The 21,076-nt window shown below is 34.0% G+C and overlaps 1 protein-coding gene across 9 annotated transcripts in view; it reads left to right on the top strand.

The window, feature by feature from the left end:
* Nucleotides 1-21,076, top strand: part of SSBP2 (single stranded DNA binding protein 2) — a 282,750-nt gene that overhangs the window by 191,722 nt on the left and 69,952 nt on the right. For 5 of the 9 annotated variants that reach the window (XM_025992948.2, XM_025992949.2, XM_072736884.1 and 2 more), the window contains one exon: nucleotides 8,975-9,064. The exons of the other annotated variants lie outside the window; for them this stretch is intronic. In XM_025992948.2, the coding sequence (XP_025848733.1) occupies nucleotides 8,975-9,064 (90 nt within the window). The remainder of the gene's footprint in view (nucleotides 1-8,974; nucleotides 9,065-21,076) is intronic. 9 annotated transcript variants of the gene reach the window in all.

The raw sequence follows: 21,076 nt of genomic DNA on the forward strand, positions 1-21,076 counted from the left end.
TGAAGATCCTTTCCTGGTAAGATTCTTTTTTTTTAAAGAGTTTATTTATTTATTCATGAAAGACACACACAGAGAGAGGCAGAGACATAGGCAGAGGGAGAAGGAGGCTCCTTGCAAGGAGCCTGATGTGGGACTTGATCCTGGATCCTGGGATCATGCTCTGAGCCGAAGGCAGACGCTCAACCACTGAGCCACTCAGGCGCCCCTTTCCTGGTAAGATTCTTAAGCAGATTTCCCTAGTTACCAGTAATATCCTAACTATTTACTTGGTTACTAATAACATTTACAATGAATGACCCTTCGGGGTTTGTCAGATATTTCCTTTATGCATGTTAACCGAAAACATTTCCCCCTTCAACTCTCTAGCATTAGAAAAAATAACCCAGGAATGATCACTGAAAAGGTTCACATCATTTTAGGCAAGAAATTTAGAAATCAATACCTAGATATGGAATTGAAGCACTTGAGAATTATAAATATAAAATTATAAATATCAAGAAGAGAAAAACAGATTACATTCCTGGGAACAAAAATCAGGACAGTATCAGACTTCTCCAACATTGAATACCAGACAAAAGTGGTATCTCTAGTTTCGATGAGAGTCAACAAAAATATTTGCATATATAAGGATTTGGAAAATGATATTTATGTATCCTCTGGCCAACTAGGAATGTAAAAATTAAAACTCTAAAGTAGCAAATGTTATATTATTTTTAAGAAACTGATAGGGAAAACAATAGATAAAATTGGAGTTCTTTATTTTTGAAGCTGTAAGTATGTTTATGAAACTGAATGGAGAGAGCAAAAATTATTACTGAAAGAAGAGATGATGAAAATTAATACTTTATGCCTAAAACTCCAGATGTTTACAATAAGAATTATTGAAGGAAATGTCAGAGGGAGACATAGAAGAGAAGAGTAATAAGCTAGCTTCATTTTTCATCGGGAAAAGTAAATGATATTGTCTTGACTTTTTAATACCTTTAAAACTTAGGATAAAGACAATTTGGGTTTTTTTCCCCAATTTTAAAAGACATCTCATTAGCTACATATTAGATGATTTTCTTGCTCATAAGTGAAACAAATATAGCATAAAATTTCAAAATAAATGAATGGAAGATGTAAAATAAACACAAACACAAGGAAAGAAGAGCTCGCAATATTAATTTCAGACAAAGTAGATTCAAGGCAGTAATTATTAAACATGAAAAATATGGGAGAAATGGACAAACAGTTATAGGGTATTATATATATTTGAAAGAGCAAGGGAACAAAAAATAGAGACAATATGAAGTTATTACACAAATGTATTAAAATGTGGACTATTTTATTAAATATCCCTAGGAAATTATGAAAATTGATCTTGGTTAGACCACAAAAAACTATTCAACAAATTCCTAAATGTAGAAATTATACACTATATCTTACCTAGACGTAGTTGGGAAAGTTTGAAATTAAAAACGAAAATAAGGACACCTGAGTGGCTCAGCAGTTGAGCATCTGCCTTTGGCCCAGGGCGTGATCCTGGAGACCCGGGATCGAGCCCCACGTTGGGCTCCCTGCATGGAGCCTGCTTCTCCCTCTGCCTATGTCTCTGCCTCTCTCTGTCTCTCTCATGAATAAATAAATAAAAATCTAAAACAAAAGCAGAAACAAAACAAAAATAAAGCCTCCAACCATTTGTAAATTAAAGTATAGCTTTGCTTACATCTACAAGGTTTGATGTGGTGGTGTTTTTTTGTTTTTGTTTTTGATAAATCATCTCATCAGTATAATTTTTGGTTTCTATCCAGTAATCAAAATTATATTGATGAGATGATTTAGAAGAAAAGTCATGAACATCAACATCAACCTTGCAGATTCAATCAAAGGTAAATTCAGAGCCAAACCTCACAGTTTTATATTCTTTGTATTTTTTAAAAATAGACAAAATAAAGTATTTACTAATTTAATTGGGAAGTTTAAAAATAAACAAGAAAGCCTTTTTTAAAAAGCATGAAAATAAAAAAAAATAAAAAAAATAAAAAAAAAAATAAAAAGCATGAAAATAGAGATAAAAAAAACTTAAAAAGTAAACATATTAACAAAACAGTAAAAGAAGTAAGCAAAAAAAATAAAAAGAAGAAGTAAGCAATTTCTGGCAAAGATAATGATGAAAATGCTAATTTAGCTTAGGAGAGAGAAAATGAATCTTCATCTGACAGCAATTAGATCTCTAATCAAAAATAAGTAGGATGGGGCGCTGGCTGGCTTAGTTGGTAGAGCATGTTACTCTTGATCTAGGGGTTGTAGGTTCGAGCCCCATGTTGGGTGTAGAAATTACTTAAAAATGAAATTTTAAAAACAGGTAGGATACATTCCTAACTCTTAAGAACAAAGCCTGGATATGGTGTATACCTCTTCTGCTCACATTCCATTAATAAAAACCTCAATTCTTGGTGAGAAAAAAGGAGACAGAAATATGATGTAGTTGGGCTGCTGTGTGCTTGGCTACAGTTCTATTACCATGGAAGAAGGGAAAAACAGATGTTTTTGGTCTACTAGCAGTCTCTCACAGCTGCTACAGAGGACTTTTTTTAAGTACGTGAAAGTAGTGTGAATATGGATAAAACTAAAAATCTCAATGAAATGAAGTGTTCTGCAAAAAATGTAAATGAACAGAATTGAAGCAAAAAGAAGTTTTAGAAAATATAAAAAGAATAATGACCATAATTATTTCCAGAATTGCCTTTGTATTCGGGCAGTTTTACTGCTGCATATTTTTTAACTTTCGAAAAGCAGATAAACACCATAATATAGAACTTCTTCAGAGCATGATAGAAGATAGTTTGCCATCTAGTTCATTTTGAGAAGGTAAAATAATCTGGATGTTCAAGTTTGAAAAATATATTACAGCAAGGAACATTTCTAAACTTGTCTCATTTAGAATATAGATGTAAAAATCCAAATAAAATATTAACAAATATAATTCATTGCCCTATTAAAAGGATCACCCATGATGATCAAACATCGCTTATCTCAGAAATACATTAATGATTTAAGTTTAAGGAGATTATCAATATATGATTAATTATCATACTTCCTAAAAGAAAAACCAGAAGTATCAGTCAAATATAAAAAGGCAAAGCATCTTTTTAAATTTGATTTCTTTGAAAATTGTTTTTAGAATACTAGGCATAGGAAAATTTTTTTAGTATGATAAAGAATATGTCTTCAAGCAACAGCCAAATATTTAATCATGCTTTGCATTAAAATTGTAAAGACAAGGTATAAATTATCACCATTTTAAATATTTCTCAAAAGAATCCCTGCATATGACTTAAAAATAGCACAGATAGCTTAATAGTATAAATCAACTCCCTGCCCAATCTCTTCCTATTCACCTTTCTCTTAAATCAGTCTTCCCTATTTCTAATAATTGTGTCACCATGTTAGTTCTTCAGTTATTACCTTAACAATTTTACATATACTTAAAATATTTGCACCAGGTACAGACTTATATCTTGATTCCCTGATGTATAATCAGGCAGCTGATCCTCCAACATTCTTAGTAAATAAAACTATTAGTTATTTAATGTATAGAATCTTGATAAATGCTAATTTAAGAATAGGTTGTATCCTAATTTTATTTTTAAATAAAATTTTATTATATGTCTGTTGTTTTGAAACCTCCACACAAAAGTATATACAATTTTTTTCTACCAGAGGCCACTAGTGATAACAACTAAGATTAAAATAAGAATTCTTTTATGTTTTATTTCAAATTTTTGTTTAAGAAGATAAAATGAAAAATAACAGTATACCCCTCTCTCCTTTAAATTCAGAAATAGGGAATTAGAGGGAGAGTAAACATATTTTTAAAATGCAGTTATATAATGGCATTTCAGAGAAAGGGAAAAAAATGGGAAATGGTGCTGAACATTTATAGAAGGGAAAAACAACACAAAAAAGACGAAGAGGCTCAGATTGACTTATGCCTTCTTAAAGGTAGAATGATAAAAGTATAGAAAGTCCAAGACAGGAGAACAACCATAGATACTTAAAGATAAATATATAACAACATGTAAATATTTCAAGGTGACTCTTTAAAATACATTTTACTATGTTCTTGGGAAAGCAAATGACTCACCAAATTTAATATATTGGATATATAAAAAGTAGGTAAAGCATATTAGTGACTTGGGGAAATACAAAAGAAAAAATAAAGTTCTCACTCTCAAAAAATCTTGAAATTTAAGGCTATGACAAAGTAAATGATTTAAGAACAGTTAGAAAATATATATCTGAAGGTATGTATTGAAAGCATACAAAATAATCCAGTAGAGAGACAAAACACTTTTAGTATGAATTAGTATTTTCACATTTGTCCTGAAGTCTTATGTATTCAGTTTAGTTAGAAGAAATATTTTAAAGCCATAATATTTGCATGTTTTTCTTTTTATGAGAGGAATTTTTTAAAAAGTCAACCCTAAATAATTATGCATATATTGCATAATAAAGGATTTTCTATGGTATCTAATGGGAATTCACACAAATTCCCTGTAAGTGATGCTTTCTAGTAGTTCTTAGTATAATGAAATGACTTGCCCTTCTTTTGTGATTTAGTCACAACCCTACAGAATAGTACATACTTTATAAGTTAGAGCCAAAAACTGTCTGTCTATCCTTAAGTCAAAAGATAAATTTCTTGAGGATCCCTGGGTGGCTCAGCAGTTTAGCACCTGCCTTCAGCCCAGGGTGTGATCCTGGAGTCCTGGGATTGAGTCCCACATCGGGCTCCCTGCATGGAGCCTGCTTTCTCTCTCTCTCTCTCATGAATAAATAAATAAATAAAATCTTAAAAAAAAAAAAAGATAAATTTCTCACAATCTGGAAGTAAACTTGACACAAGTTCCAGAAATTGTAACAATGACAGTTCATGATCTTAGGGTGGTGAGACCAAGCCCCACAGTCATCTTCCCACTGGCTGTGGAGCCTGCTTGACACACACACACTCTCTCTTCTTCTCCCTGTGCCCCGGCAACCCCTGCTCACACACATGCTCTCATGCTCTCTCTCTCTCTCTCTCTCTCTCAGAAAAAATAAAAATAAATAAATTGCAGCAATGAATTCAAGAAATTTTGTACTTCTTCCTTCCACATAAATGCCTAATCCCAAAAACTTGATTCTCATTTTGCTTACAGTTTCATTTTTTTATTTTTTTTTATTTTTATTTATTTATGATAGTCACAGAGAGAGAGAGAGGCAGAGACACAGGCAGAGGGAGAAGCAGGCTCCATGCACCGGGAGCCCGATGTGGGATTCGATCCCGGGTCTCCAGGATCGTGCCCCGGGCCAAAGGCAGGCACCAAACCGCTGTGCCACCCAGGGATCCCTTGCTTACAGTTTCAAAGCATATATTATTTGTATTGCTACTATATATAAATGAGCAAGTGATTTGAAAAATACACTCTTTTACAATGCCTACAGTACCATTTAGTGTCCCTCTGTAGTATTTATTATCAGACTAGTATTTATTAGTGATTAACACAGTGTACCAAATGGTATTCTAAGCTTGAGTCCACACAGTGCAATAAAGGGTGAATTATCCCTTAACAATACATCCCAGAAGAATGGATGCATAATTTAGCTCCAAAATGTGATCCACTGAGTGAAGTTTGGGCAGAAATACTCTGAACTAGTGCTTTGGACTAGGTAAAGAAACTGGATAATTACTAAGATTCTGTTCACTTCACTTTGTACCTTAGGCCAAGGCTAGAAATTACTATCACACCAGAAAGCTACATCATCATGCTCTAAGATCATAAATCATCTGGCTATAAAACTCTTTGCTATTTTCAAGAAAGAATTTGCTGTTTCTATTCTATTTTTTTTCCTATTCTATTCTTTTCTATTTTTAAGAATACTGTTTGCCCAAAGTATGATTATTATGAAAGAAAAATTTCCACAGAATTCTTGGAATACTGTGAGGGAGTAAGTGCAAACAGTAGGATTTGGTACATCTTGAAATACAGGGAGGCAGTCTCAACAACAGAGTAAGAGGCATATTTAAATCAGTCACCATAACATGATCCATTAGTTTGTGTGATACTCATTCATTCTTGACTATTCTACTTAAAGTTATAATCCCTACCCCCTTTACTGGGCACTCCCTATTCTCTGCTCTTTTTTTTAAATTAATTTATTTTTTCATGAGAGACACAGAGAGAGAGAGAGAGAGAGAGAGAGGCAGAGACACAGGCAGAGGGAGAAGCAGGCTCCATGCAGGGAGCCCCAGTCTCCAGGCTCACGCCCTGGGTTGAAGAAGGCACTAAACCCTTGAGCCCTCTGGCTGCCCTCTGCTCTTTTTTTCTCCATAGAACTTCTCATTACTTTCTTCTTGCACTAGCATGTTAACTTCCAAATAGCAGGGATTTTTCCCCCTACCGTGTTAACTGCTATGTTACAGAGCATAAAAAAGTTCTTGACAAAATATATTTTGCTTGACTTTGTTCAATAATTTTAAAGTCATGAAAGGAACATTCAGAAGGCATTTTAAAGATTTAATTGTTTTTTTTTTATTTATTTATTTATGATAGTCACAGAGAGAGAGAGAGAGAGAGAGAGAGAGAGAGAGGCAGAGACAGAGCAGAGGGAGAAGCAGGCTCCATGCACCGGGAGCCTGACGTGGGATTCGATCCCGGGTCTCCAGGATCGCGCCCTGGGCCAAAGGCAGGCGCCAAACCGCTGCGCCACCCAGGGATCCCCAAGATTTAATTGTTTAAATCTTCATCTGAATCATACATTTTGTTTCACTTTTAAATAAGTAAAATAAGTTTAAAAGTAGATAAAAAAAAAAACCATAGGAAGCATATATAATGAGGAACTTTGAAGAAAAAAGCTAGCATATTATATGCTTTTAAACTGTATGGTCCCCTAAAAGAAAAAAAAAAGGATGGCCCGGTATTTTAGTTTAGATACAAACAAACTTCCTTTGGGGAGACAAAGGTTCTTTTATATGCTTTCTAGGAAACTAGAATTAAGGGACAAATAGCATCTTTGAATATCACTAAGAAGTTGCAGTAATTCACTGAATCTACTCAAAGTTTTAGTACACATTTCTATAAAAGTATAGGTGAGACTGGTTCACAGACTCGTCTCAAAAATGTTTCTATCCTATTATTAATTAGAACAGTAGTGACATCCTATGTCTAGCTTTTAGTACTGAGAGCACCTTCCCCTTGACAGTAATTGACTGTCAAATGACCTCAATCAAATATTTTTTCCTATAAATATTTTCTATAAAAATTTTCCTATAAATATTTTTCCTATAAATGTTATTTGAACTAAATAAATTGCATGTTTTTGCTTAAAATAGAACAGCATGGGCACCTGGGTGGCTCAGTCGGTTAAGCCCCCTACTCTTGATCTCAGCTCAGGCTTTGATCTCAGGGTTGTGAGTTTAAGCCTTGTATTGGACTCCATGCTGGGTGTGGAGGCTACTTAAAAAAATAATAATAAAATAGAATAGAATAACAGATTAATGTTTCATCTTAATATCTAAGAAATATTATTTTTCAGGGCACCTGGGCAGCTCAGTTGGTTAATAAGCATCTGCCTTTGGCTCAGGTCATGGTCTTGGGGTCCTGGGATCAAGCCTCGAGTTGGGCTCTCTGCTCAGTGGGGAATCTGCTTCTGTAGCTCTCTCCCTCTCTCTCACTATCTCTCTTTTTTTCTTTCAAATAAATAAAATCTTTAAAATATATGTATATATTATTTCTCCTCTTATATGCTTTATTAGAAATTTAGAATTTTGGCATTCATAGGTAAGCAACATTTTATATGATGACACTTAAATCTAGATTTCCTCAGGAAATACTAAAATCATTGGTCTTCATTATTAAAAACAGTTTGTATTATACAATAAACAACATTTAATATTTTTATCAATTTATATACCAGGAAATGTAGGCTACAAACATGGATTTTACATGCTCTAGTGGAATATTAATGTATAAATGAATACACTGATATATGGACAAGGACAGTGCAAAAGATATACTAGATCCAGTATTTGTTTTGAGTTCTTTTCATAGCAGAACTGTTGGATTCATATTGATCTTTCTTCCGCACATTTCTGGTCCCTTTGTGACTGTTCTTAGTATTTATATGTCTAGCTAGGCAGAAGGATGAAACCCATGGTTGTCGAATAGTGAGTGATATGTATTACTGTTGTATATAAGGATTGAATCTAAAACCTAGATTTGATTACAAAGATTCTAACTCAAAATTTGTAGTACTTCTACTTCATGAAGCTCTAGCGTTCCATGAAACATTTTATAAGTGAAATAGACTGAGTTTTTCAATCTGTTTTTTTCATAATCTGTTTATATGAGACTAATCTGTCTAAATCTAATTCTTTTCTTTTATTCAGTCTCCTAATTACGTTTTCATCCTCACACCCTGTTTTTGCTATCAATTATATTTTGGCTTCCAGTTGTAGTATATCAGAAATTGAATAATGTGTTACCACCTATAGGCAGAAAATTAATTGTACATGTTTATGACACAGAAAAGCATAATCTAAGAAGAGTTCTTTTTTCCAACTTCTGTACCCACCATTTTCAAACTTACTACCTATATATTTACATATTTGTTATTGATGTTGTCATTTCAGATGCTTGTGCCTTCAATAAAGCATTTACTTAAACTTTTATCTTTTTGTCATGTTATTATTTGCATTTTATCATTCAAATAGACCATCTTATTAAAATCCTATGATTCAAAAAGTTTTTAAAAGACTTGCTTAAACCAAGTTACTTAGTCATATACTAAACTAACTGTTGTATCTTAGTTTACCTCTGGAGTGGGAGAAAGTACCAGTATTTTTTCGGGGGAGTGAAAACCTTCCCTTCCTACAATCTATTATCGTTAGTCTTTGGTTTTGTGCCTTCGCTGTAATGATATAGGTTTGTTTCTCCTTTATTCTTTGCAGAGTGCTGCAGCAGCTCCCAGCCCAGTGCTAGGAAACATTCCCCCAGGAGATGGCATGCCAGTAGGTCCTGTACCACCAGGGTTCTTTCAGGTACTCAGAGAAACTCTGACTAGGAATGTTAAGGCGTAGGAACTCCTGCTTGATTTTATTTAAAGATATGAAGGAGAATGAGGCTGTTTTAATTCTAAAAGGAAAACATAATATGTGCAGCCAACTCTTGATATTCAGAGATTGTTTATCAAGTGTATAGATTAGCCCTTCCTTCCTATGTTTTATTTGTTGTCAAATTTTTATTCACTTATTTATTTTGGCATTTCCTTCTTCAAGTAAGAAAGAAAGGGAGTGGAAATGCAAACTGGCCCATTAAGTTAACTGTGGTAAAGATGTGGTGGGAGAAGAGGCTAAAGATGAAGTTCTGGAATGATAGATGGATTTTAACTCCCCCAGCTATCCAGATCTCCATGGACTAAAGATAATCAAGATTTGGCTGTACTTTCAAAATATGGCTAAATCATACTTTTTCATTTATCAAAATCATAGGATAAGTCAAAATATTTTGATAATCATCCTTTTGGCTTTTAAGCTAGAATTGTTATTATTATATGACATTTTAAAATTGGATTTTAAAATACATGTGCTAGTATTTTAAAATCTCAACAAGGCCATTTATTTTAGCAACGATGATAATGATTTTTACAGTACAGATGTGCTGTAATTCTGAAGATTCTGAAGTTTCTTTTTTTTATACTTCATAGTTAATTTTTTATAACATCCTTTGAGAAAATTAGCAAGAACATAGTTAAGAACTAGAATTGGAAGGCATTATGGGAATTAATGTAATATGCTATATTTTTAGTGAATTACATTAGGTATTTACAAACTGATTTGTCACTTTAGTATTTTTGTATTTTCAAAATCCTGACAGTCACTTGTTAGTTGATTCATACCATCATTACAGGGTAGATCAGTGTACTTATAAATGTGAAAATAGAGGAATAAAATCTTCCATAGTTACAGCAATTGAACACAAAAGTCTTAATTAGAACCTAGTACCAACTCTGAAATGTAAAGTCCTTTAGGATATGCTTATTTGGACAGCTACTCTATATTAATACTCAACTGGTCTAGAATATTCAAATGTCTTTTAGAACTCATATTCTGTCTTAAGGGCCCTTTATTATAAGCTGGGAACATGTTATAACTCTTAATTATTAATTAAACAATATTTAAGATAATAATAATAGCAAACACTTATTAACTGCTTACTGTATGTCACGCTTTGTTCTAAATATTTTACATAAAGTCTTATTTCTGACAATAACCCTAAGCATGAAGTATGTATTATTATTATTATTATTATTATTATTATTATTATTGCACAGATGGAAAAACCAAGGCTTGATAGATAAATGGTTTGCACAAAGTCAGAAAATGACAGGGTTGGGATTCAAATCAAGGCTCTCTGGACTTCTGCCATAGAATTTACCTTTCAAAGTTCATGATTGATCATTATTCATAAAATATTTTTAGCTCATTTATTTTTTTTTCTCTCATGCTCTATTCTCTTGCCAAGGATGAATTAGAGTTAGGGAATAAATCAAAAGAGTTTATTTACATATAAGAGCTAGTAGAAGCTCTCTAAATGGCACTTTTAAAAAGAGGGGTGGGTGGAGAAAGAGGCAAAATACTTCCAGGATTAATACAAAGATGTATTAACCTATATATTTTTATATTCACATTTTGTAAAATGAACTGTTCTCCTCTTATCTGTCTCCTGCCTAATTCTGGGTAAGAATAGTTGAAACAGAGTTAACTTTGTTTTAATTATTCTAGTGGGATACATACTTAAGAACTACTACATACCAAGCACTGTGGCAGGCATCTAAAACTGAGTATGTTAATATATACCTTTCTGAAGCTCATTGTCTAGCCAAGAGGCATTATTAAAAATAAATAACTATAATATAACAAGCTATGTGTTGTAACAGAATCAAGGGTAATATTCTGTGACAGCCTAGAAGAAGAGCTGCAGAGTCTACATGAATGAAGCTGAGAGTAGTTTGGAAAGTTTTCCAGGAAAAAAAGGTGGGAACAATGTAAGCAAAAGTATAGAGGCCCTCAAAAAAAACATACATTGTGGTTAAGGAGAGAGAGACAAGCAATTGGAGTCTAGAAAGAAGATGGTTGTATTGAGTAGAGACTGTGCTCTCAGAGCAAATCAGAGAGCCAACAAACCCAATCTTTGGAAGTCATTGTAGGGAAATATTGTTAAAATAGTAAATGAAATCTCAATTGGCATCCAAAGATGAGTTAGGCAAAGAGGCAAGGAGTGAGAGAAAGAATATTATAGGAAGAGGGAAAAGAATTTCCAAAAGCCCAGAGGGGAGAAGAGAGAAACTAAATATTTAAAAAACAAACAAACAAAAAACAATGGAGTTTATTTAGCTAAAGAGAGAGTGGCTAGTGATGAAGCTCCAGAGGAACCTTGAAGAGCTTGTAGGTCAGGTAAGAGTTTGAACTTGATCTTAAGGGCAGTTTTAAGCAATTGAAGGATTTCAAGCAGGAGAGAAGCATGTTAATATTTGTACTTGTAGAAAAATCACTCCAACGTAGCCAGAATTGCAGAGGGACAGGTCTGGAGGTAGGGAGACTATGCAGAAGGCTGGTACAGTGATCTAGGTGAGATTTAATGATGGTCTGAAGGCAGTGGGTATGGAGAGAGAGGAGTAGATTTAAGAGACAAATGCAGAGGGTGTGAGCAAAAGAATTCAAGAATAGTGCCCTGGTTTCTGTCTCAACCTGGACAGATGGGAATTTTATTTTCTAAGATAGAGACCAAAAAGTGGAGGAGGTTTGAGGTGGGATAGATGAGGTTCCTTTGGGACCTATATAGTTAGTAGTATTTGAAGCCTAAGTGATTGATCCAGGCTAAAGATAAAAATTGCAGGATTACCATTGTAGTAAGAGCACTTGAGTCGGTGGAGGTAGGTTAATTATCCAGCAAGAAAATACAGAATGAGAGAGTAAGATGATATGCAACTGAATTTCAAAAACACTAACACTTGAAAGATAAAGAACTTGTTAAAGAGAGTGATGCAAGGGAATCAGTCAGTTGACTATTGTTAAGTAGCCCAAGGAAGAAACTTTGTAGACCTATAGAAGAGTAGTGGCAGTAAGATTGGAAGGGAAGAAGTAAGTAATTCATAATTATGTTTGATAGGCTTTAGTTGATAAACCAAATTTGGGGTAGAAAAGAAAGAATTGGAAGAATCAAGGATCATCCTGAGGTTCCTACTTTGGACCTCTGGAAAGTTTTAATGGTTTTAACTAAGTTAGGAGAGACAGAAGATAGAAAAAGTTACATATGTCACTCCTCTTTATCCAGGGAGACCATTCTAGCTAATCCCAAATATTCTTTTTCACTATTCAACAAAATTAATTCCAGTCTCCCTAGAAATACCTCTTTGAAATATTGAACAACTCATACTATCAAACTTAAAAAAAAAAGATGTTATTATCTTTTGGATACATATAATGATGGGATTGGTCTATTCAAATATTTCCTAAATATCAGCATTGGTTTCCTACAGTGATTGGTCTATACTTTGGTGTACTTCTGGCTGTAATGCCTGTTGTTAATGAAGAGTAGCTGACTTCTATGACTATAAATAGCAGCAAACAATCATAATTCAAGTCCAAACACCAGTTTCTAATTCAATTCCAAAAGGAATATTAACCTCCAAGTATTTATCCAGAATGAGAATAGTTTTGAATTCCCATTCTTAGTGAGGAAATTCAAAGCTTATTTGGGGTCAACTGGAATGGGACGAGGCCAGGAAAGAATTGAGCCTATCAGAATGTGATAAAATAAAATAAAACGAAACTAAAGAAAGAAAAGTTTGTAATTAGCACATAAAGCACTGGCTTCAGTAATTCTGAGTTTTACACACTTGGTGATTATACTGTAAAATTTAGAGTAGTGTCTTTTTGTGACAGATAGTAATATTGTTCATACTTAAACTTTGACATCTTTATTGAAATGGAAGAGCCTCTGTTGTTGAATACTAGACCAATTAAGTAAAATCAATGGGAATAGTAGATCATGCAAAAGGACATATCAATTTAATAAAATAAAGCCATTTAAAGTAAGACACATATTTATTTACTTAGAGTCTTTTATCAAATGAGTAATTTGTATACAAATTCCTATAAATTTTCAAAGTGACCTACCTACTCCAGAACTGGTGAATTACTTCAGAGCATCTTACTTAAATTGAGAAGTCTTGCTCCTGGGTCCAGGGGAGGCAGTAGAAGTGGCCACTGATCTAACTAGAGTTTGGTAGTTTTATTGGAAGAAAATGCATTATTATGGTGGAAGTACACATGGTAGGCAATCAGAACTGAGTCTATACTCTGAGTCTCCTGTCCCCACGCTAGAATTGTATGTGAAATTTCATTGTATGCCAAGATATTAATTATGTATTAAAAGCATCAATCTTCTATTTATTCATTTTCTTATCATTATTATCAAAAGACAGGCAAATTGTGGTTCCTGTAATTTATTGAATACGTAGTAGTGTTCCTTGAACCAATGAGATTTTCTTCTTATGTATAACCATCAAAATGGTTTAGTAAAATGCATAAAATAAAACAAAGTTCTTCCTTTGTGTTTAAAAAAATTAGACTATTTGTCACCTTCTGAAGTTCTGTCATTTTACAGATTTGGGTAACAAGAAAGTTTCTCCTGTGAATGTACCATTACTTGTATACTACCTTGAAGAAATGGGCATTTTTTATTTCAACCAAGAAAATTTGGGAGGGAGGTGAAAATACTTTTGTTTTTTCCTCATTTCTGGTCTTTACCACAAGAAAGCTTTTAAGTAGAAAAATCTATTTTGTTTTTTGTCACTGTAGATAAACATATCCATATCTTATATTAAAAACATAATCTTTTAATAAGTGCTAATTTACATCCTTTGGGTATATAACTAATGTGGGATATGCTTATAAATATCTAATTTTTGAACACTTTATACCCTTTGGCTCATTTTTACCATGTATTATGTTTTGTTTTGATTTTTATCTTGATAAATTTACTGTACTCTACTCACTAGATTGTTAATTTTCTTAACTGTAATGTTGAAAACTAATAATACTTTGATGTTGGGTTATAAATATAAAGTTTTACATCAATAAGATTATAAATATTTGTTGAAGATAGAACATACCAAGCAATTTAGTTTCAGACTGAGATGATCATCCATATTTTAAAGTCTGAATTGATAGAAACTGATCCTGTAGACAACATGTTGCAGCAGGTTTTAAGTCACATTTTGTTTGCTGGCATAATGTTAGCAATGGGAAAGCTGCTTTGCCATCTAGTGGTGGTTTGCAGACGTCTCTCCTTGTTCAGGGTGTATTTTCCAAAGGTTCTATTTTTAGCAAGACTGCACTGTAACAAGCTGACCTAATGCTTTGACATAATAATAATACAATAAGAAGAATGAAAAATGAAAGAAACCTTCCCTTTTCTCCATGCAGTTGTTACTGACAGAAAGAGCTCAGTATACATGACATTCATAAAACAATGAAGACAACAAAGCTCAGGGTATACACTGTACTTGATATTTTAAAAGAAAGAGGATCAAAATGAATCAAAAAATGAGAAAAAATGATTATTTAATTTAACAATCAAATGATCTTGAAACTAAAAAGGGAAAAACATTTACAAGCTTTGGTTAAATGTTTCTTGAGGTGGTTTGGTATTTAATTTGTTTCTGGAAATAAGTCCTATGTTTTGAAGATATTCTCATAACTCAGTATACTCATCTGCTCTGCTATTCCTTATTTAAAAAAAAAAAGATTTATGTATTTAGGGGCACCTGGGTGGCTTATTTGGTTAGGCATCTACCTTCAGCTCAGGTCACCATCCCAGTATCCTGGGATGGGGCCCTGTAGAGATTTCCCTGCTCAGCGGGCAGCCCACTTCTCCCTGTCTCTCTGCTGCTTCCCCTGCTTGTGCTCTCTCTCTCTCTCTCTCTCTCAAATAAAATCCTGTCTAAAGATTTATTTATTTATTTGAGAGAGAGAGAGCACACATGTGTGCACAAGTAGAGGGGAGGGAGAGAGACTCCAGCAGACTCCTTGCTGATTGTGGAGCATTTAACAGTGCACGATGTCATGACCTTAAGATCATGACCAAGCCAAAATCAGGAGTTGGATGCTTAACTGAGTGAGCCACCCAGGCACCCCTGCTCTGCTATTCCTATGTAAACTTTTATACAATTATTCTATAATCAGTAACATCCTTTTTACCTTGTTTACTTAAATGGTCTATATGCTTTCTCGGTTCCCTTTCATTATTAATCTTGGTATTGCCTTTACTCCCGTTGATTTTCTTTTCCTCTTATCCTTCCTGACCATGGCCTATTGCAGTTAATTTTAGGAAATTCTCTAAACCAGGAGAAACTTCCTTTCCCTCTCCCTGGAAGTTGTAAATAGAATCTCCAATCTTAGATAATAAGCCAAAAAATTAGTATATCCTATCTTAGTTTGAATGAAGAGGGTACTGAAAATCTCAAGTAGACTTGACTTACTGAACGATAATATTGTCAGTATATACAGTTTTAAAATCCAGACATTAAAAATAAGTGTTTTTCAGAGTTAAATACACCATGATTTGGGGAGTAGAGGTAGGGAAGGTTGCTTATTTATCAAAGTTCAAGACATAAAAATTAAGTTTAATTTTCTTTAAAATGTAATTTTGAATCTTTAAAGAACAGAGATTCTAAATATTGAAAATAGAACAAGTCTTTCTTTGTACTTTCTTTAGTACAAAGATAAAAAGCAGCCTAAAAAAAAAAAAATAAAGGTGGCTGACAGCTGCTGGCTTTGATAATGCTTTCCTGCAGTTGTGGTAATAGTTTTTCTGGCCTCAACTATTAGAACAAATTAAAACTGCTCAGCTTGAGTAACTAAGTAAGCTTTTTTAAAAAAAATTGCAGTTTCAAACAACTAAAGATCCTACAGCATTTCTAGAGGGACAGACAGAGAGCAAAGAAGAGAATATCAGGGCTTCAGAGTCTACATGGGTTTCTTAGTAGAATGGAATGAAACTTTTTCCTGGTAGAAACGTTACTTTTTTGTTTATTTATCAAAATGAATATTTAGGAAAAGGTAACTTGGCCATCCTAGACCAATATTAGTTTTCCTTTTACTTTAATGCTGCATCTGGTAGCTAAAGGTGTTAGGATATTTAATATGAAGCAATAAAATATCATATTTTAAAATCACATCTTTAATAAGAGCTGTTTTTCAGCTAATTTGAAATTAGAGTCTTTCTTTTGAAAAAATCTTATTATTGAAAATTCTTCCCAGAGTGCTTCAGCTTTTATTATAGCTATTTGGGGGGGAGAGGGGGTAGAATGTATAGTAAATTGCAAATATACAAAGGCAATTTATAACAATTTTAGTTTTATTTAATGTTGGTTACAGATAAAAAAAATGGTCACCATCCTTTGGGGAATTAAGGATAAGGATGGGTGGGGCTCCTGGCTGCCTCAGTTTGTGGAATGTGCCACTCTTGATCTTGGAGTTGTGAGTTCGAGCCCCAGGTTGGGTGTAGAGATTACTTAAATGAATAAAAAACTTATAAGGAAGAATAAAGAAAAGAATGAATTATGACATATATTACAAATGCCCTACATGGGTGGGATAGATTTGTCTTAGGTATACATTAGGATGTCTTAAGCTTTTTTAAAAGATAGCTTATCACTAGGTGGTGTTCTGAAATAATTTATCTTGTATCTGTATGAGGAGTTGACAAACTTTTTCTGTAAAAAGAGAATAAATATTTTAGGCTTTGGAGACTTTGAAGTTACAACTCCTCAATTCTGTTGTAGTGTCCTTGTGGTATAAAAGCAGCATTGGACACTGTTTTGGACTGTTTTGTAGCAAAACTGTTTGAGGGAAACTTTATCTACAAAAGCAAATGGTAGCCACATTTAGTGAGTGAACCATTAACTGGCCCACCACTAGATAGTTTATAGGAAATCTAAAGGGTAAAGACTAAGAACAATGTTCCTCCAAGCGTATTCTGTGTAGTACTGACACGAGAGTGCTAGAAGTCAACCAGCTTCCAGAATATCAGAATTCTTGGGGATAGGGAGTGAGGCAGAAATCTTTGTGTTTTTGTTGTTGTTTGTTCATTTCCAACAGATGAGTCTTGCAAACTAAAATTTGAGAACCATTGGCAAAGATTGCTTATGACATACAGTAGCAAACATTTATTGCAACTCAATGAAGTCGGTGGGGTGAGGAGTGAAGGTTGAAAGAGTAAGTCTGCAGGCATACAACTCGGTGAAAGGCAGGCTCCTGGAGATATGACTGGGGCCTATGAAGTAGGGTGCAATCCCAGGGCAGGCTGCCTAGGCCTGACCTTGGGCCACCTGCTCTCCCTATGAATTTTAAAAAAAAAAGAAGAAAAGAAAGAAAAAGAAAAGAAAAGAAAAGAAAAGAAAAGAAAAGAAAAGAAAAGAAAAGAAAAGAAAAGAAAAGAAAGAAAAAAGATTAAAAGAATTCCCTGCCCACATGGGACTTAGAGTCTATTAAGGGAGATAGTAACAAAATAAATAATTATTTTTAAAAATATGATATATTAGACTGTGGTAAGGACTACGGAGAAAAATGAGACCTAAAAGGAAAATAAGCATTATTGCCAAAGATTAGATTGGGTGGCCAGAGAAGGACCCAACAAAAACTTGCCGTTTTTTATAAAGATCTAAAAAAAGTGAGAGAACAAGCATATGCTATCTGGGGACAAGCAAGTATAAAGCCCCTGAGTTCAAAGTGTAACTGGCTTTTTCCAGGTACAACAGTAGGTCTAGGTAGCTAAAGCGTAGTGTCCACTGGGGAGACTAGTTCTACACGAAGTCCTGGATAATAGAAAGTCACATCGTAGAACTTTATAGGTCACTGTAGGAATTTTGGATTTTACTCTGAGTGGAGCATTTTAACAGTTATTCTGGATACTATGTTGAATTTAGTCTACAGGAGGGAAGAGTAGACACCGGGAGACCAGTTTGGATGTTGTTGCAAACTTTTGACCAGAGATATGGCCTAGGCTAACGTAATAAGAGTAGTGAGAAGTGCTTGGATTCTAGGTATATTTTGAAACTCAAGCTAACAGATATTGGTGATGGTCTGGATATGTGTTGTGAGAGAAAAAGACAAATCAAGAGTGACTCCAAGGCTTTAGACTTAATTCAGCTGGAAGAATGGGAGTGATATTTACTCGTGTAGGTCAGACTTCCGCGAAGAGGTATGAGGGGGAATACCAGAAGCTTAATTTTGAACTTGGTAAGATTAAGATGGCTGTGAGATATTCAAGAGATGTTGAGTATGGAATAGAATATCAGTCTGCAGTTTTGTGGTTCAGGCTTGGGCTAGAGTCATTTTGGAGTTACTAGCATATGGATAATATTTAAAGCTATAAGCTTGAATGAGAGCATCAAGATCGTGAGTATTGATAGAGACAAAGAGCTCTAGAATGCACCTAGTGCATTCTAATGTCAAGAAGTCTGGGCGATGAGGAGGGACCACCAAAGAAAAATGAGAAGGAGCAGTCCCAGAGATAAGAAGAAAACCAGGCAATGTGGCATTCTGGAAGCCACGTGGAGAGTAGATTTCAAGGAGAGGAATAATCAACCGTGTCAAATGCTACTGATAGTTTAAATTCTTTGAGGACTGACGGTTGACCGTTGAATTTAATAAGAAGGCAATATGTGGCCTTGATAAGGCCAGTCAGTGGAGTGATGGGCATAAAAGCCTAATAAAAGTAGATTCAGGATAAACTGGGAAGAGAGAAATTGGAGACAATAATTGTGCCCAACTCAGAGTTTTGCTCTAAAGGGAAAGTGAGAGATGAGGAAGTGGCTGGAGGGAAAGGGGAGGAGGCCAAAGAAATGCTGCTGAGAATGAAGTGTTGGCTATTATAAACTGTTCATCCCTGCTGAGGAACAAAGAAAACCGGCCTGCTGGTGCCTTAAAGAGGAGCTTATGGGCTACTGCCAGGTATCATGCGTTATACCCAGCAAGCAGGTATAGTCTTGGGTATAAGATAGAATGCCAGGGAATAGAGTAATGGGAACAGTGGGATACTTTTCAAGAAAGAGTAAAATAGAAATTAATTACTTCAAGTGCTTGCAAACATGAATACTACCTGTTTTCTATTGTTTTTATATTATATACATTACTTTGACATCAGTAAATATTTTCCATTTGAATTGTCTTATCAACTTTATGTACATATATCTAAGAGTTGTATATCAAAATGTATATTTTAAATTGGAGATGGAGGAATCACTTTGTGCAATTTGAATTTTCTCATTATTGCTTTTTTTATACATTCTAGCATTAGTCAAATTAGTAAGCTCTATTTTCAATATAGACTTTTGGTGCATTAACAATTTCTATAAACTTGTTCTGTAGAAAGACTATTCTATAAAGTTTAGACATGATTTGTATAACTTTAAATATAGATTTTGTGGGGACACCTGGGTGGCTCAATGGTTGAGCGTCTGCCTTTGGCTCAGATCATGATCCCTGCCTCCTGGGATTGAGTCTCGCATCACACTCCCCTCAGGGAGCCTGCTTCTGCCTCTGCCTATGTCTCTGCCTCTCTCTCTATGTCTTTCATGAAAAAATAAATAAAATCTTTTTAAAAAGAAAGAAAATGATATGTAAAACAAAAAAATCGGTTTTCTAGTATTTTTTTTTCTTTATACCTTTTAAAGACCATTGGCAAAGTGGCATGATCACCAGGGCAGTATATTATGACCTAGCCCTGACCTGTGAAGGAATACTATGTCTAATCTGAGGCAGTGGCATAGAGGAGCTATGTCTCTCTATGTCTATCATGAATAAATAAATTAAATATTAATAAATAAATAAATATATAAATAAAGATTTCATGTTTATAGGTAGGTTAACCAAGTGAATATGAGAATGTCATTTCATTTTTAAAGAAAATCAATATATATATGATTTGTCACTTGTATTAGAAGACCAAGACCACAGGCCAGTTTATTTAACATTCTTTCTGCTATTTGAGAATTTGAAAAGACTTAATCAGTAGAATCTTCCCTACCATATTATCAGAAGGATAAGAGAAAAGCAGCATTCTTTCATTCTTTCTCTCTCTCTCTTTTTTTTTCCCCAATGGTACATTTAGGTAAATTAAAGTACCTCTCTCCTATGGGGCGAATTTACATGGAAGGATGAATGTAAAATAGGCAAAAGGAAGAACGGAATACTTTTGCATTCTTTAATGAAAAAAGTAAGGGTGATTTTAAAAAACTATTGTTACAGCTTCTTTTATAAGATAGTACTTTATCCTAAATTATCAATCCCAAATATGTATTTTCATGCCCATAATGTAATTTTTTAAAAACATTAATTTGGGTTGATTTGTCTGTGACTTCAGTCAGTAGTGGAAGACAGCACAGAGCCAGATTCAGCTTATGTAGATTTCAAGCTACTTGCCTCACAGACAATAACATAAAAATGTGTCTCTGTGTATTTGTAAATATAAATTGATCTAAAACAAATTATTAAAGTTTTTGGTAGAGTGTTATCCAACTTTTATAGCTTATTAGACAGGAGATAGCATGGTCCTCACTCACAATCCAGAAGTCCACTGCCACACGCCTCTAATATATGTAATGAAGGCTTGAGAAATAGTCTCATCTTCTTGAAAAGGCCCATAATGTAAGTGAGCAATTTTGATGCTTAGACTAAATCCATATCAAAAGAATCAAACCTGCTTATAAGTCTGTGCTGAATTGGATTAGCTTTACAAAAATAACATCTAGGAAGCTGGATCTGGTAATACTTTACAGTTATCTTATATGAGCTATTTTAATTAAGTGTTGATGATGATAGAATATCTAAGATGTATGGGAGATAAGCTACATATTTATGCTTATCAGCAGAATGCGCTAGCACAAGTATGTCATTTTGTGAGCTAAATTAGTTTAATACTAGTTGGAATTAAAATGTGTTAATCAAGAGTGTCTTATCCACTGGGGTGTCAGTAATGTCTGA

This window comes from Vulpes vulpes, chromosome 14 (genome assembly GCF_048418805.1).
Source record: "Vulpes vulpes isolate BD-2025 chromosome 14, VulVul3, whole genome shotgun sequence".
NCBI classification, from domain to species: Eukaryota; Metazoa; Chordata; class Mammalia; order Carnivora; family Canidae; genus Vulpes; species Vulpes vulpes.